General features: G+C 42.7%; 1 protein-coding gene across 5 annotated transcripts in view; it reads left to right on the top strand.

Annotated features, from left to right (window-relative positions):
- The window catches only part of SBF1 (SET binding factor 1), a 75,376-nt gene that overhangs the window by 3,752 nt on the left and 54,438 nt on the right, over nucleotides 1-17,186 (top strand). For all 5 annotated transcript variants that reach the window (XM_070947716.1, XM_070947719.1, XM_070947718.1 and 2 more), the window contains exon 2: nucleotides 16,974-17,059. In XM_070947716.1, coding sequence (XP_070803817.1) covers nucleotides 16,974-17,059 — 86 coding nt within the window. The remainder of the gene's footprint in view (nucleotides 1-16,973; nucleotides 17,060-17,186) is intronic.

The raw sequence follows: 17,186 nt of genomic DNA, 5'->3' as shown, positions 1-17,186 counted from the left end.
AAAGACTTATGCCTTAGTCTCAGAGTCTGTTTCTCTAACTCTGTCTCAGTCTCTCTGTCTCTGTCTCTCTGTCTCCCTCTCTCTCTCTCTCTCTCCCTCTCTCTCTCTCCCTCTCTCTCTCTCTCTCTCTCACACACACACACACCAATGTGGATTGTTGTAGCATTGTGTACTTGGGGCTGCCCTTGAAGAAGCTGCAGGTGATCCAGAATGCAGTGGTGTGGGCAGTTTGGGGCATTTCTGGATTCCAGGATACTTCCAGGGGTGATTCATGGTGCTGATGATCACTTAAAAAGCCCCCAGAAGGATTTTGACTGGGACAAATGCAGAGTCTTATATTTGGGTAGGAAAAATTAAAGGCATGAGGATTGGTTGGAGGAGCATTTTGAGCAGCAGTATGTGTGGGAGTGGATCTGGATGTCTTGATCGACTTCAGATTAAACACAAAGAGCGTGTTGCATTTGCAGGAAAATCATGCCCGAGACACTGGCTGCTTCCAAAGAATGGCAGTGTTAAAATAATGGGAGTCCTTGACCCTTTCCATTTGGAGAGGACCAGCGAGAAAGGAAACCCAGTTGAAGACTGGCTGAGGGTTTGATAAAGTTTAGCCCGGAGAAGATGTGAGAGACTCCAGAGCTTTCTTCACATCTCAGGAGGCATGTCATTCATGCAGCAGGCAGGCAGGCAGATGTGTACAGTGTTGTTCCAGAAGAAATAATGGGATCCAATTACAGGGAAGTGGATTATTGCAGGACTTCAAGAAAAATGCCGCGTAATAGTAGTAGTAGTAGTAGTAGTAGTAGTAGTAGTAGTAGTAGTAGTAGTAGAAGTACAGACAGTCGCAGGAGACAGTGGAGAGACCGAATCCCCTGCCCTGAAGGAGGTTGGGCCAGGGCTTAGACAGAGCTCCTTCCTCTTGTGCCTTTCTCTTGTGAGTGTGGAAGATGCAGCCGAGGCGTTCCTTGATGTGGCTTTTATATGCTCGACCTGCCAACCTTGTAATATCCTACTTGAACGAAGTTGGAGGCCCTGAGCACAAAAAGCCTCAAAAAGGTTGTTTTAGAGTTTGAGAAAAAAGGCCTCCCCTCTCGGACAAGATGGCAAAAAGGCTCCTCTGCAAAATAATAAATGAATAGGAAAGCATGGGATCCTTTCTTCTTAAATAGGATGCTGGGAATTTTATGATGGGAAATGCTTCTTCTCATGGTACATAACTCATATGCAGAATTCTATGCCGTTATAAATTATGTATTTATAATTTATCTTCTGATGCAGGTAGCCCTCGACTTACAACCATTCAGGGTGGATTTGATTTAAATCGAGTTGATTTAAATCACAATTTAAATCATGATTTAAATCACTAGTAAAAAGGCTTGATTTAAATCAACTCGATTTAAATTTAATTGACCAAACTAAGTAACAATTTTAATTAGCAATTTTATGATGTTTGTGTGTCTATATTTTTCTTGACTGTACACCGCCTTGAGTCCTACGGGAGAAAGGCGGTATAGAAATATAATAAATAAATAAATAATAAATAAATAATTTTTAAAGAGCAACTGTCATCTCTGCTACTCCTTTGACCCACTATTGACTCACCGATAGTCCCAGTGTTGCAGAATATACAGCCTCATGCTACATAACTAAGCTCCATTTCATGCTGAATAAACTAAATTATTTATGTATCTTAAATAGAAAACTATCTTACGATAGATTTTTACCCCAAAACTTTTTTATTAAAATAAATTTGATAAAAATCAAAAAAATCTGATTTAAATAAAAAAAATCTGATTTTTTTGATTTTTTTAAAAAAACCATTGATTTTTATCCACCCTGCAACCATTTGTTTAGTGACTTTTTAAAATTACAATAGCACTAAAAAAGTGACGTGATTTTTTTCCCTCACACGTACGACTGTTGCAGCGTGCCTGTGGTCATGTGATCAAAATTTGCATGCTTGGCAACTGGCTCATATTTATGATGATTGCAGTGTCCTGGGGTCACATAATCCCCTTTTGCGACCAAAGTCTATGGGGAAGACAGATTCACTTTACAACCATGTGAATAGCTTAACAAGTGCAGTGATTCATTTAAAGCTTTGGCAAGAAAGGTCATAAAATGGGGCAAAATTCACTTGACAGCTGTCTCACAACAACATAAATTTTGCGCTCCAAAATAGTTCAACCTTATTTCCAGACAAATGGCTGCCCATTCTCTTCTTAAAAGCCTCCAGCAATGGAGCCCTCCCCCCCCCCCCCCCCCCCACGTCTGGAGAGAAGCTCTTCCACTGGTTAATTGTCCTCACTGTCAGGAAGCTTCTCCTTAGATCCAGGTTGCTTCTCTCCTTGATTAGTTTCCATCTGTTGCTTCTTGACCTGCCTTCAGGTGCTTTGGAGAAGAAGTTGACCCCCTCTTCTTTGGGGCAGCCCTTCAAAGAATATAATGCCTGTATTAGGACAGTGCAGTACCTGCAAACCTAAGATAAAATGTTTGCCTTAAAGCACACAAGAGTGAGTGGCATGATCTTGAAAAGCAACTTTCTAAGTATGTAACTATAGGTGCTCCTTGACTTGACCAAGCCTGGAATTACAGTAGTACATTGTTAAGCAGGTCACCATCAGACCATGCCCGATTTTATTACTTTTTTTGCAGTGGTCATTAAGTAAATATCATGATCACTAAGTGAACCCAGTTTAGTCATTCTTTCCTGTAAACCATAACCACCGGTTTCTGGCAAAAAAAAAAAAAAAAAGGTCATTAATTGTGGTCAGATGACTGTGTGATGACTCAAAGAGCCATAAATGCCGGCCAGTTCCCAGGTGCGCAAAATGATATCCCATGATTGGGGGGGGGGGTGACCATTGGAACAAAAAGGGTTGTAAGTACTTTTGGGGAGGGATCTGTTGTAACTTCAAATGGTTGCTAAGCAACCAGTTGTAAGTTGAGGACTACCTGTAAAATCTCTCCTTAGTTTGTTCAAGTCATTTTTGGTTCCTGAGAACCGGCTGATCTAGTGCCTGAGGGGGCGTGACCTGCCTGAAGCCTTCTAGCTCTCTTCGTGTCCAAGGCAGGACTCAGTTTCCCCATTTCACTGCATCAAAATTGCTCTCAAAAATAGGCGATGTGCAACAAGAACCCAAACCTGCAAATCCATAAAGCTGCTTAGAAGGCTTGATCCCATCATGCATAATAGAGGGGAGCAATGTGATTGTGCCAGCTGAGCCAGACCCACATCTCCCAAGCAGTGGAGATTTTGCAGCCCTGAGGGTTGAATGGATGCCTCTGTTAATTTGAGGCCAGGTTCGTTTTGTGCTGTCACACGGTGGGCTCCCTGGTGCATTTTGAAAAGTTTGGATGCAAAAAGATTTTGAGTTGTGCTTCAGGAGAGTTGTGTCAGATCCAGATACAACCAGAGCCCTTTAAAAACATTTTGTCCCTGTATCTGTTCACTTTATTGCTGGCTGCTTCTCTTCCCTTAAATAGAGCCATAAAAATAAGAGGCTTTTACTTCCTGCATTCTGACATCACAATGCAATTAAACATGTTGCCTATCACTTGGAAAAGAATACTTGTGACCACACAGAATGTTTAACCTTAAAAGGTCTGGGTAGAGCCTCATGGTCCCACTGGGGAGGCTGGCATTTCCCACCTGATTCTTGCCAAGGGCTTTATCCTCCCGTGAAGCCCTGGACGCTGAAAACCGGGAGAAAGTCTCTGGGTCTTTCATTTTACCAGCTGCAAAGACAGGTTCCCTCATCCTGCTGAACGTGTGATGCGTTTCCTTGGTTTGCACCAAGAGAAAGTTAAGATCGCAATCCTATTGCCTGGCCTAAGGTGCCGAATCGAAATACGGATGGTGGCTTTTCTATTGCCCGCATCTCTTGAGGATTATGACATCCTGTCACATTAAGGAAGACTCAGTGAACAAGCTTCTTTTGAGCTTTGCTGGCTCAAACAAGCCCTGCTGAGTTTCTGTCCTGGTGTGTGAGGCAGCTGCTTGTTCCTAAATTTTCTAAACAAGCGAAATATGTTTTTTTGGATGGTTTGAGGCCGCAAACAACGTTCCAGCAAGGAAGGCTTTTCCCCTTCCTGATGAACAGGTGCGCAGGTTTGATACAATTGCCATTCGGAAGGTCCTGCGGAAAGTCAACACTCAAAAAGCTGCAGGCCCTAATAATATCCCTAGGCAAGTACTTAAGGAGTGTGCTGACCAGCTGGCCACTGTTGTCATAGACATCTTCAGTCTCGTGGTTCCATCATGTTTTAAGACTGCAATCATTGTACCCAAAAAACCTATCATCACATGCCTTTTTTAAAAAGTTTTTTATTTAATAAACATTAAAAATATTGGACACAGTGTGACCATCCTGGTCTTAACATATCCATACGTATTCTTTCCATAACAACAAATATAATTACTATTTAACATACATTGCTACTTTGTTCTTATATTCATATCCTTTGTCTTCATTTACTATTTATTTACTATTTGTTTACTATTTACATTTATTACTACTATCCAGTACTAATTCTACAAACCCTAAATCTTTTTTGTTCCAACTCCTTTTCTCCTTTCCAACCAATAATACACTTTATTCCAGATTTTATAATATTCTGTCTCATTCTTGTTTTTGAGTTCTAGTGTCAGCCTGTCCATTTCTGCACATGTCAAAATCTTCCTTGTTATTTCTTCTTGGGGAGGGGGGTGTTCTTTCTTTTTCCAGTATTGTGCAGAAACCAACCTTGCTGCTGTTATCACATGAAGCATTAAGTATATTGATTCTTTGCTATAATCCCCTTTTATGAATAGAATAGAATAATAGAGTTGGAAGGGACCTTGGAGGTCTTCTAGTCCAACCCTCTGCCCAGGCAGGAAACCCTACACCACTTTAGACAAATGGTTATCCAACATCTTCTTTAAAATTTCCAGCGTGGGGACATTCACAACTTCTGCAGGCAAGTTGTTTCACTTATTAATTGTTCTAACTGTCAGAAAATTTCTCCCTAGTTCTAAATTGCTTCTCTCCTTGATTAGTTTCCACCCATTGCTTCTTGTTCTACCCTCAGGTGCTTTGAAGAATAGTTTGACTCCCTCTTCTTTGTGGCAATCCCTGAGATATTGGAACACTGCTATCATGTCTGCTCTAGTCCTTCTCTTCACCAAACTAGACATACACAGTTCCTGCAACTGTTCTTCATATGTTTTAGCCTCCAGTCCCCTAATCATCTTTGTTGCTCTTCTCTGCACTCTTACATAACCACCACATGTGGTAGAAAGATCCTGGCACTAAATTACATTTCCAACATTGTGGTGATAAATTCTTGTTCATTTTTGCTAATCTTGTGGGCAGGAGGTGCCCACAAGATTAGCGAGATTTCGATATTGATAAATTTTATAGAAATTTTCTTAGTACATAGTGGCCAATGTTAGTTTCCTGTTTCTCTCCCATAGATCCTGCCAATTATCTCTATCTTCATTTTGGTAGTATATACTTCCCTCTTCATTTTGTAATTTACTAATCCACCTTTTTTCTTTCTGTTTTTTCAGTTTATATCCTAGCCATCTCCCTGACTTATTTGCATTTTCGAAAAAGCTTTGCTTACTCCGCTTTATTTGTTGTGCTAGCTCTTCTTTTTCGAGAATATTCAACTTATGTTTAATCAATTCCATTTGTTGTTTAAAGTCTCCTCTTTGGGGTTCCTTTTGTAATTGTGTCTCTAGTTTTCTATATTCCTCCTCTAAATTTCCCTGTGGTTGTTTCTTCTTTTTATTTTCTTTGGCCATATATGCAATTGCAATGCCTCTCATAAATGCCTTCACAGTGTCCCATAAGTTTTGTATATTCGTGTCTTCTTTTTTATTTTCTTGAAAGAACAAACACATTTGCTCTTCCATCTTCAGCCTAAATTCTTCATGTTTTAGAATTGATCTCTTTAGGGTCCATCTAGTCATTTTCTTTTGTGCCTTCCATCTAATTCCTATTGGGTTATGGTCTGCCCAAAAGTTAGCCTCTATTTCCACTTCCTCCACCTCCACATTTAATTCTCTTGACATCCAAGCCATATCAATTCTGGACCATGATTTGTGTCTGTTCGAATAATCTGTAAATTGATTTTTCCCTTGATTTCGCTCTCTCCAGCTATCCTGTATACTCAACTCCTTTTGCCATTTTAAAGAAAGATTTGGATAGTATTTTTCTATTTCTTTTTCTTGCTTTATCGCTTTTATGGTCTAATTTTCTGTCGACTATAGCATTGAAGTCCCTCAAGATGCAAATATCTCCTTCTATCTTCCCGATTATATTATGTAATTTCCTATAAAATTGTTCTTGCCCCTCATTTGGGGCATAAATTCCTACAAGTATAACTGGATTGTGATTTAAGATTACTTCTATTATTAAGATCCTACTCTCGTCATCTTTGTATATTTGTTTAGCCTAGATGCCTTAATGATTACTGTCCGGTTGCACTCTATTATGATGAAGTGTTTTGAGAGATTGGTAAAGGACTACAGTAGAACCTCTGGTCATGACCATAATTTGTTCCATAACTTTGGTCGCAAACCGATTTTGGACATTTGGCACTTACAAAAAATACGGCGTTGGAAGGGGAAATTGGCCGTGAAAAAAAAATTGTGATTTTTTTGGTCAGAACCCGATTTGGTCATGGTCAGAAGCATTCGTGACCAGAGGTTCTACTGTATATGGTTTCATGCCTTCCCCCTACATTTGAGTAATTACAGTTTGCCTATTGGAAGAACTGCTCTATAGATGATGCACTTTCCTGTGTGCTTCACCTTAGCTTGGCGTCCCTGGAGGAGAAGAATACTCATGTGTGAATGCTGTTTGTTGATTTTAGTTTGGCATTCAACACAATCATTCCTCAGCATTTGGTGAACAAACTGGGCCTATTAGGTTTTAATACTCTTTTATGTAACTGGATACTTGATTTCCTTAGTGATAGGCCCCAGTTTCTGCAAGTTGGAAGAAAAGTTTCCAATTCCCATCGCCACAGGGCTCTGTCTTGAGTCAGCTATTGTTCACCTTGATGACCTATGACTGCTGTGCCCCATCTACTACAAATCATATTGTGAAGCGTGCAGATGACACAGCAGTGATGGGTCTTACCTGGGACGACAATGAAAATGCTTATAGGGAAGAGGTGAAGGCTCTGGTGAACTGGTGCAATAAAAGTAACCTGGTTCTAAATGTTAATTTAAAAAAAAAGGAGATTGTTGCTTTTAGAAAGAACCGGCAAAGTCATACTCCACTCAGAATCGAGGGTGCAGCTGTAGGGGTGGTCAACAGAATTAAGTATCTGGAAGTGCAGATAACTAACAATCTGAATTGGTCTCTCCAAATGTCATTCTGAGTGAAGCGTGCAAACCAGCATCTGCATTTCCTGTATTGGATGAGGAGAGCACAACTTTTTTTTTTTTTTTTTTAATTTGATTTATATGCCGCCCTTCTCCGGAGACTCAGGGCGGCTTACAGTGCGTTAAGCAATAGCCTTCATACTTTTTGTATATTTATACAAAGTCAGCTTATTGCCCCCACAAACTGGGTCCTCATTTAACCTACCTTAGAAAGGATGGAAGGCTGAGTCAACCTTGAGCCTTGGAGAGATTCGAACCAGCAGTAAATTGCAGGCAGCTGTGTTAATAACAGGGTGCTTTAAACCACTGTAGTACCAAGGCTCTTTCTCCTGTCCTGACCACTTTTTACAGAGGCATGATTGAGAGTGTTTTAACAAACTGCATCCATGTTTGGTTTGGTGGCGGCAGCGCCTCAGGTAGAAAGTTCCTACAGAGAGTGGTGAGGACAGCCAAGGAGGTTATTGGAAGCTCACTTCCCGTTATTCAGGATGCTGCTTATAAGTGCTCTGTGCTTAGAGCTCAAAGCATTGCTAGAGACCCCACACACCCACTTCACGGTCTGATTCTGTTGCTCCCCTCTGGGAGGAGGTTTCAAAGTATTTCTAGCAGGACTAACAATTTCTGTAACAGCTTTGTTCCCTGCGCCATCCATCTGGTAAACTCGCAAGATTCGTTTCTCTTGCCATGTGCATTTATACATCCAAACTAGACTTTGTTATTTCTCTGTGTCATCTATGTGGGTATGTGGATATGCATATCTGTCTGTCTGTCTGTTTTGTCTGTCTGTCCTTTTTATGTAGTGTCTATTGGAGGTGGTGACCCTTTGAGAACTGTATGCAAATTTCATTTTAATGTATGCCAATTGGGGTACAATTGAAGTGACAATAAAGTTAGTCTAAGTGCAGACCCCTGCACTTAGTGGTGCAGGGAAGGGTCTCTCTTGCTCTGAACCTCCTCCTGCCTTCGTTCCCGGCCTTGGCAGTTGGCTTTTCCTTCTCTCTGTGATCGCTTCCCATGCAGGGGTCCTCTTGATTGGTAGGGCGCCAGGTAAGCTTCCCACCTATGGCTTGAGGGCATTTCCCAGGTCAGAGGTCCCACAGAGTGACGGCCAACCTATTTAACTGCATTGTGGCGAAGGGAAGACCTCTTGTTTTGTACCCCTCGGACACGTGCGCTCGAGATTACACTTAACAATGGCCTTTGTCTTTTGCTGTGTGTCTCTGTGCATGTCATTTCAACAAAATGGGTAATTGTGTAGGCTATTTATGGAATTTTGTTAGTAGTAGAGGTAGTGTTTTCCCAGTTTTTAATTTTAAAGAAAATGAAATTTAAAGATATAGCAAAATACAAAACCTATAGAGCACTGACATAAATCTGTGAAACAACACTGGACACCAAGGTGTTGCTCACGCTCTCCCTCCCTCCCTCCCTCCCTCCCTCCCTCCCGTTTTTAACTCATTCACTCATTTATTTATTCATTCTTTCATTCATGCTTTCGTTTGATTTGTATAGCTCACCTAATTAAAACCACCATGCTGACAAAAATAACCCCCCCAAAACAGGATACAGATGTCAGTTAAAATAAAAACAACTTGCTTGTTTTCTTGCAGACATGTCACTACCTAGACTAGGTAACATCATCAGTGCGCTACAAGAAAACGAGAGAGCACAGAGAGCACCAAGGACCCCTCACGCCAACCCTGAGCTACAGATATTCTCCTTTATTAATAAAAAGATGAGGACCAGCCTTCAGATGTTACCTTGACTTCACCATCCTTGGTCAAACTTTGGCTATTTGCAGGCTCTTAAGAAATAGAATAAGCAGTAATTTTTACTTGTCTCTTTTGTGGTTTACTTAGCCCAATTTCCTGTATTAGCGGTTGCAAACCAAGTTGGTTGTAGCCACTACAAGTGAGAACTATTATGTATAGTAACTTGTAACTCTGTCTCTTCATTTAATTTAGCATATTGTCTGTCTATTATGCAATATTTATTATATATTTTATTTGTTAATAAAAAATTATGTCAGGTTTAGATTACCTTTGAAACTTGTTATTGGGCCTTTTGGCACCAATAAAAATGAATTGATATCTTGTCAGATCATAAACGGAATATGAACCGCATTGAGACGCTAGTGCAAAAATGCAAATGGCATCCTTGGCTGCTTTGTCAGAAATATCAGGTCAGGTTTGGGTGAGATCTTCATTTCTTTCTATTCTGCTTCAGTTATGCCATATCTAGAACACCACATCAGTTTTCGGCATCTAGTTGAAGCAGACAGTGTGGGCCCTGAAATAAAAATACAAGGGTCCTTGAGTTATAACTGTGAGTGTAAATTGGAATTTCTGTTGCTAGGTGACTGAGTCACTTATGGCTGTCCCGGCTCGCCCTATTGCCGTTGTTAACCCAATTCCACCAATTTATTATTATTATTATTATTATTATTATTATTATTATTATTATTATTATTATTATTATTATTTATTAGATTTCTATACCGCCCTACTCCCGAAGGACTCAGGGCGGTGCACAGCCAGACAATAAAAACACATACAATACAAAATTTAAAAAATAGAATAAAATCAAATTAAATAATTTTGGCCCCGACAAATTTAAAACCCCAAACTTTTAAAACCAATTTAAAATTGAATATATAAATACTAAAAGATATTTAAAATTTTAAAAATCTTTTATAAAAGAGGGGGAAAATTAGGCCAGGCCGGCCTGGTGAAATAGTAAGGTCTTTAAGGCGCGGCGGAAGGTGCGCAGATCCGGGATCCTCCGTATCTCTGGGGGGAGCTCGTTCCAGATAGTAGGTGCCCCCACAGAGAAGGCTCTCCCCCTGGGGGCCGCCAGTCGGCATTGTTTGGCTGACGGCACCCGGAGGAGCCCCTCTCTATGGGAGCGTACCGGCCGGTGGGAGGCTATTGGTGGTAGTAGGCGGTCCCGCAAGTACCCGGGTCCTAAGCCATGGAGCGCTTTAAAGGTGGTAACCAAAACCTTGAATTGTTAGGTAAAGACCCATTCTGATCAAAGACACTCCCAGCTTGGCCCTTCCCTTCCCTGGGTAAGACAACGGGCTGTCCCCTCTTTGACTCTCCCCAGCCCCTGTGTCTCTGCCCTGTCTCTATCCCTTGGGCTGCCTCTGCTGGCCCTGCTGCCCTTTGTGGTCTTCCTCCCTCTGCCGATGAGGGGTGCCCTGCCAGGCCCAGTGCGAGATGCCTGCCGACTGCACCAGGTCCTCTTCCCGAGGCTGCCTTTCCCAAGGATCGTTGGAACAGCCACTGCGATTCGGAGAGCAGCAGGTGTATCCTCCTCTCCAGGCTTACGAGGCCTCAGCAGTCTTCTGGGAGGAAGAGGAGGGCCAGAGGGCCCTCAGGAAGGAGGCCTCCTGCAGCCGGCAGCATCCCTGCAGAGGGCCAGGCAGTCCAGTGGGCTTGTCAGCTCAGCTGGGTTTTTTTTTTTTTTTTAAATTTGATTTATATGCCGCCCTTCTCCGAAAACTCAGGGCGGCTTACAATGCATTAAGCAATAGCCTTCATACTTTTGTATATTTATGCAAAGTCAGCTTATTGCCCCCACAATCTGGGTCCTCATTTCACGTACCTTTGAAAGGATGGGAGGCTGAGTCGACCTTGAGCCTGGTGAGATTTGAACTTGCAGTAATTGCAGGCAGCAGATGTTAATAACAGTGCTTCAGTCTGCTGCACTACCAGGGGTCTGTTAGCACAGCAGACTCAGGGTTGATGGCTGGGTGGCAAAGGGCCAGCAGACATAGGGCAACAAGGCCGGAGGGACCTGCGGAGCAGAGGGTGGCAGTCGGATAGCTGAGGCTTGGCACTGACTGGATGTAGGGTGGCACTGAGCCTGAAGCAGAGGCCCAGGAGGTGGGGCAGCTGTCTGAGACTGCCAAAAGCCCCAAGCACCTGCTTCAGTCCCAGAGCCGCCTCAGCCACCGAGAAGTGTGCCACCATGCAGGAGGCCAAATGGAGGGGGGGAGTTGAAGTGCTGTGACGGCCATAACTTTGGGGGCAATGCCACCATAACCTCCTCAACGAGTGGTCGTAAAGTGGACGTGTTCTGCCCGGAGAAGTCTGTGGGGAGACATGAAAGGTGTCTGAAATTGTGTAGTTAGTGGAGGATGTGTTTCCTTGCAGATACTTACTTAAATATGGGTGGATGAGTCTGGGCGGCCATTTGTCATGGATACTATGATAATGGATATTCGTGGAAGACAGGAGTAGATCTTGCCACCCCTCCCTCTGCCCGGCTAAAAATCCCAAGAACCTGCCCGGTGCCCAGGAAAAGAATCAGATCCTGCCGTGCCTTGTGAAAAGAATGAATGGCAGGATTGGGGCCATCCAAATTTCCGGAGTATTGTTGTTCTGAAGGAGGGCACCACCATAGAGAAGGCGTCCCTCTTGAGTCTTGTCAGATGCTACTGTTGACTGGAGGAGGGCTGGGCAGCCCTCAAGTGGAGAAAGCCATCCCTGCAAATGGCCCATGGATCCAGTGCCCCGAAGGGCTCTATGGGTCACGGGCAGCCCCGGCACAGCCTCCTGGAAGACAGGGTGGATGTCCCAGCCATAGTCACTCCTGATGTCTCTCTAGCCCCACTTCCAATCAAAAAGACCATCTTTTAATAAACTCAGAATAGAGATAATTAGGATTTCATGACAGAAAGAACTAAGATGGAAAAGGAGGCTTTAGCCTTAGAAGGATGATGGTATAGGGTTTCCTGCCTGAGCAGGCGGTTGGATTAGAAGATCTCCAAGGTCCTTTCCAGCTCTGTTATGCTGTTAGTTGTGTTTTAAGGAAAAGGAGAATAAAAATGCATGATGCACTTGCCACTTAATAAAGATGAATTCCACCCCGTCCCTGTGAAAGGGCCAGGAGGAGAGCAGTAAAGCAGAGAACTGCAGTGGCACAGTGCTCATAATGCAGTACTGCAGGCTACTTCTGCTGACTGCCGGCTGCCAGACGTTTGGCAGTTCGAGTCTTACCAGCTCAAGGTTGACTCAGCTTTCCATCTTTCCAAGGTCAGTAAAATAAGGACCCAGATTGTTGGGGGCAATTTATGCTGACTCTGTAAATCGCTTTGAGAGGGCTGTCAAGCACTGTGAAGTGGTATGTAAGTCTTAAGTGCTATTGCTTTCGATTCCAGCTTTCTGGTTGGGACAGATTATCCTCATCCCAAACGCATAGCCTGAACATTAATCCTGCTTTTTCAGCAGTGATAAATAATATTTTTAGTGCTGTTTGCCTGCTGAAAAGGATCTCTGGAGGTCTGCTCGTGCTGACGAAGCGTTTCCTGGCTTGCCTTCCTCACCCGCTTCCCTTTCAAAGTGGCTTCAAGACAAGTGGCCCTCAGTTTCCTGAGGCCATTCTCCCTTCTCTGCTTGGAAGCCACCGACCGTCTGGCTCCCAGGCCTGAAGAAGCCTTTCTGGTCTGCTTGGAGGAGATGCCCGTCAGGATGGACAGGCTCCTCCATCCTTGCCAAGGGTTGCTCCTTCTTCGAGGAAAGGAACATTCTCGCCCGCAGTAAATTGCTGTCCTTTTGCTCCAGCGGGACAGAGTTATCTATAGAAACAAAATGTGGAGATCTGAGCACTGGGTAAAAAATATAGCATGTAATCAGTAGGTACGGCTTGCCATGGGGACCAGAGTTGGCTCTGCTGGGAACTGCCAGATGGGAAGGTCCTGCCAGGGTGTCTGCAGAGGGCTTGGTTCCTCTGTGGTTTTTCTTTTTCATCTGGTTGTGCCTTAAATAGAGCTGTTGGGCTGGTAGGTGAAGTCTAGCTGCCTAAAATAATCCCATGGAACAGTTTCAGAAGAGATGCTTCCTGTAGCCAGTCCCAAGCTTAGCCAATCACCTGCAGCTGACCTTATTCTAAGCTTTGGCCTAAGGCAGGGGAAGGCTCTTCCCTGCAGAGAGGGCTGCAGCCCCTCAGCCCTGTCCGGCTGAGCAGTTTTCTTTGGGCTGTCCGCTGGCTCTGATCTCATGGAAATCTCAGTCTTTAAAGTCGGTGCACAATTACTGAGGTTGTTACACAACTGCCAAGAGAGGCTAAGCTTATTAGAATGCAGCCAGTAGTTTGACCCAGTGGTTCTGGGATTGGCTGGGTTATAAAATTTGGGATTAACAGAGATCAGAGACCAACAACCCACTGCCGCAATTATGATGCAGGTTTACTTTCTGCTGATATACAGTGAGTACTTTGGCTATTCCTTATGCACAATTTATAGCCTGAGTGGCGTAGGAGGCTAATGCCTCCTACTAAGGCAGCATTTAACATCCAGTTGCCTGCAATTACTGCAAGTTCAAATCCCACCAGGCTCAAGGTCGACTCAGCCTTCCATCCTTTCTAAGGTGGGTAAAATGAGGACCCGGTTTGTGGGTGCAATAAGCTGACTTTGTATAAAATATACAAAAGTATGAAGGCTATTGCTTAACACATTGTAAACCGCACTGAGTCTCCAGAGAAGGGCAGCATATAAAAATAAATAAATAAATAAAATAAATAAATAAATAAAATAAATAAATAAAAATAGCCGTAAATATTCTGTTAAATTTCAAATGCTGGGAATGTAGCATAACCAAGTACCCAGATCCATAAAACCCATTTCCAGCAGAGATAAGCTCCCACAGCCAAAAGGTGGTGCTGAAGACCTGAGAAATAAAAAGGGGTTAACCATTTTTAACCTATAAGGAGAGTAGATGCAGTTCCCTCCTCCAGGTTAGGCATGGGCCTAGTGCAGGGGCTGCCACCTCACCCAGGTCCCATGGACTTCATAGAGAGGGGCAACTAGGCAGGCCTTGTTGAATAGGCCAGATTTGGCAAGGCTGGGCCTGGGAGATGGCAGGGCTATGCTGATGGCCCCTTAAGTAACAACTAGTGCTTTGAACTGGATTCAAAAGCTAACACAACAACCTCAAATTTGGCTTTGCTCCAGCAATGGGCTTGTCCCTCCAGCAATCTGGCTGTGATATTCTGGGCTCATTGAACCTTTTGGATCATCGCTAAAGGCTGCCCCAGGCAGTCACTTAGGGTTGCCATTGAACACATCCTAGTCCAGATTTCAATAAATCGGGCAAATGAAAGTCAAACCTACTTCAGCAGAGCTAAATTAATGAGGGGCCCTTTTTGTTCCTATTTCATAATCATGAAGAAAATCACTACTACTAAAATAATCACAACTATGCCCACATCCCAATGTTTTCTAGGTGTAACTTGCAATGTTGAACTTCTTCCCAGAAATGATTCCTGTAGGGCAGGGGTCCCCAACTCCCCAGCTACCATCATTTTATTTCAGACGGGCTCAGTTTGAGAAGGCAAAGCATCTAAGTAAAAAAGGAAGTCAGTCTACAAAATTGGTCCTGCTGAGTAGAGGGCATATTAGGAGAGCCTTAAAATGTCACTTGGGATATTGAAGAATCCATGCATTGTAAAAATTAATGAGGCTAACTTATATATTCATGCTGGATGTGCAGTAATCAAAGGGAAATGGGAAGAAATTGGTTTTTCTACCTATGAAGCGAGTGGAGGGAAGAGAGGAAAGGAGACTAAGGCCAGAGCTGCCTGAATCACTTTTGCCCTTGTTCTGTCTTGGTTTCTCATATTCTCAGCGATCACCACTATGATCTTCTGACTCAAAGGTTCTCAGTCCTTGTCTGTTTGCTGATGCTCAACATCTCAAACTATAGTCAATTCATTTGCCGTTCATTGGGTTGAGTTCCCCATTTATTACATCTGCAGAGAGGAGGGGGCATGCCTGGATGCCATCTGCTAAGGACCTTCCTGCATTTGAGGGTGCCAGGTGGTGGTGGGCTTCTGGGCCAGTGGGTTGCCTGCCTTATGAAGTAGTCTCCCTCCCGACATGGGGCCACCTTGGTCATGGTTGATGTTTCGGACGTCCTTCAAGGCCGGGTTATGTTATCAGGCCTGGGGGCTCCAAGGAACCAGGGACTTGTTTAGATGGCTCCACAATCACTCATTCTCTCTCTGCTTGGGGTTTGTATATTTTTTTTAGTTTTAATTAAATTTCACTTTAATGTTGCTTTTTGCATGTTTCATTGTGTTTTATCTGTGCATTGCTTTTATTGGGTGTTGTATACCATGCGGACTTGTCTCATAAAATGGGTGGGTATAGAAATTTGATTAATAATTATGTGTATGTGTGTGCGCACACACTATCTTTCCAACAAAGTGCTGTCTTAGACAATCCTTTTCTATATAAATGTAGTGGATCCAATAAATACTTGTTTAAGTTATAGTTTAATGTCCATTGATGCTCTTACTATAGAAGTTTTTTTAAAAAAATATTTTATTAGTTTTAAAAGTAAAACAATGGACATTGCTCAACGTCTCTGGTTTCTAACATTTGCATCTAAATCAAGTTAATAAGTAATCTATTCCTTGATCTATATACAAATTTACATATCTCCTATTTCATTATATATCAAGTATGCAGTATTTTACTTCCTAAACAACTATGCATGTATTTAATAAACCTATATTACATTCACAAATTCAATATACATTGATATATTAATATACCAATGGACCCGGACTCTGGGGGCAATAAGCTGACTTTGTATAAAAAAGAACACTGCTTGGGGTGGGGGGGCGAAAGCCCTACTAAGCAGGTATATACAAAAGTATGAAGGCTATTGCTTGTAAGCTGCCCTGAGTCTCCGGAGAAGGGCGGCATATAAATCGAACCAATAAATAAATAATAAATAAATAAATACTGTATACATTGATATATACATTTCCAGACATTCGTCATCCCTTGTTTTTGGCATTCTTCCTCTTATCTAACCAATTATAAAATTTATTCCAGACTTCATAGTATGTTGATTCACTTTTGTCTTTGAGTTCTAAAGTGAGTCTGTCCATCTCTGCACAGCTGTAAATTTTGTGTATTACTTCTTCTTCTGAGGGTATTTCTTTACACTTCCATTTTTGAGCAAATGCTAGTCTAGCCGCGGTAAGTATATGCAATATTAAATAGGTTACATTATTGTCATATTTGCCATCTGTCATGCCCAGTAAGAAAAATTCCGGCTTAACTTCTATTTTAAACATTAACATCTCTTCTAACCAGCTCCTTATTTGCTGCCAGAAACTTTTGGCTTTTGAGCACTCCCGCCACATATGGTAATATGACCCTAGATCCACCTCACATTTCCAACAAATTGGGGAGTATTTTTTTTACTAATTCTTGCCAATCTTGTGGGTGGGAAGTGCCACCTGTAGAACATTTTATACAGGTTTTCTTTCTCTTACTATAGAAGTTGATTCCGTGAGCATGGGGAGGGGAGGAAGCAGCGGTTGTGTGAAAAACAGTCCTAGGTCGCTTTTTTCAATGCCGTTGTCCCTTTGAACGGTCATTCAATTAACTTGTAAGTCAAGGACTACTTGTAATGACTAAATCTGGGACTTTTATAATTTGATGTCTTATGTTTGTACTTCTTGTCAGATCAGATTAAATGATCATTTTTTTCTGTTTCAGTTGTGGGGGGGGGGGGAGTTGTTACAGTATGCAAGTCCAGGAGATTCAGGAAGGAGCTAAAACTTCCAGTTTCATTTCCAGGCAGCAGAGACGGCCAGGGTCAAATACTCCAGCGGTTTCCAGAAAAGGATTGGGAGGACAACCCTTTCCCCCAGGGGATCGAACTGGTGAGTAGGCTGCTGCCCGGGAAAAAGGAAGAGCAAAGGACAATGGGAGGTAGAACAACTCCCAGAGTGTATTGATTTGGGGTTGCCTGCTTTTATTTAGATCTGGATCACTATTCCTTTCACTCCA

Source organism: Pituophis catenifer, unplaced genomic scaffold (assembly GCF_029215685.1).
Source record: "Pituophis catenifer annectens isolate HBS135680 unplaced genomic scaffold, rPitCat1.0.hap2 SCAF_7, whole genome shotgun sequence".
Lineage (NCBI taxonomy): Eukaryota > Metazoa > Chordata > Lepidosauria > Squamata > Colubridae > Pituophis > Pituophis catenifer.
The sequence above is the reverse complement of the archived record's forward strand: the minus strand, read 5'-3'. Positions and strand labels throughout refer to the sequence as shown.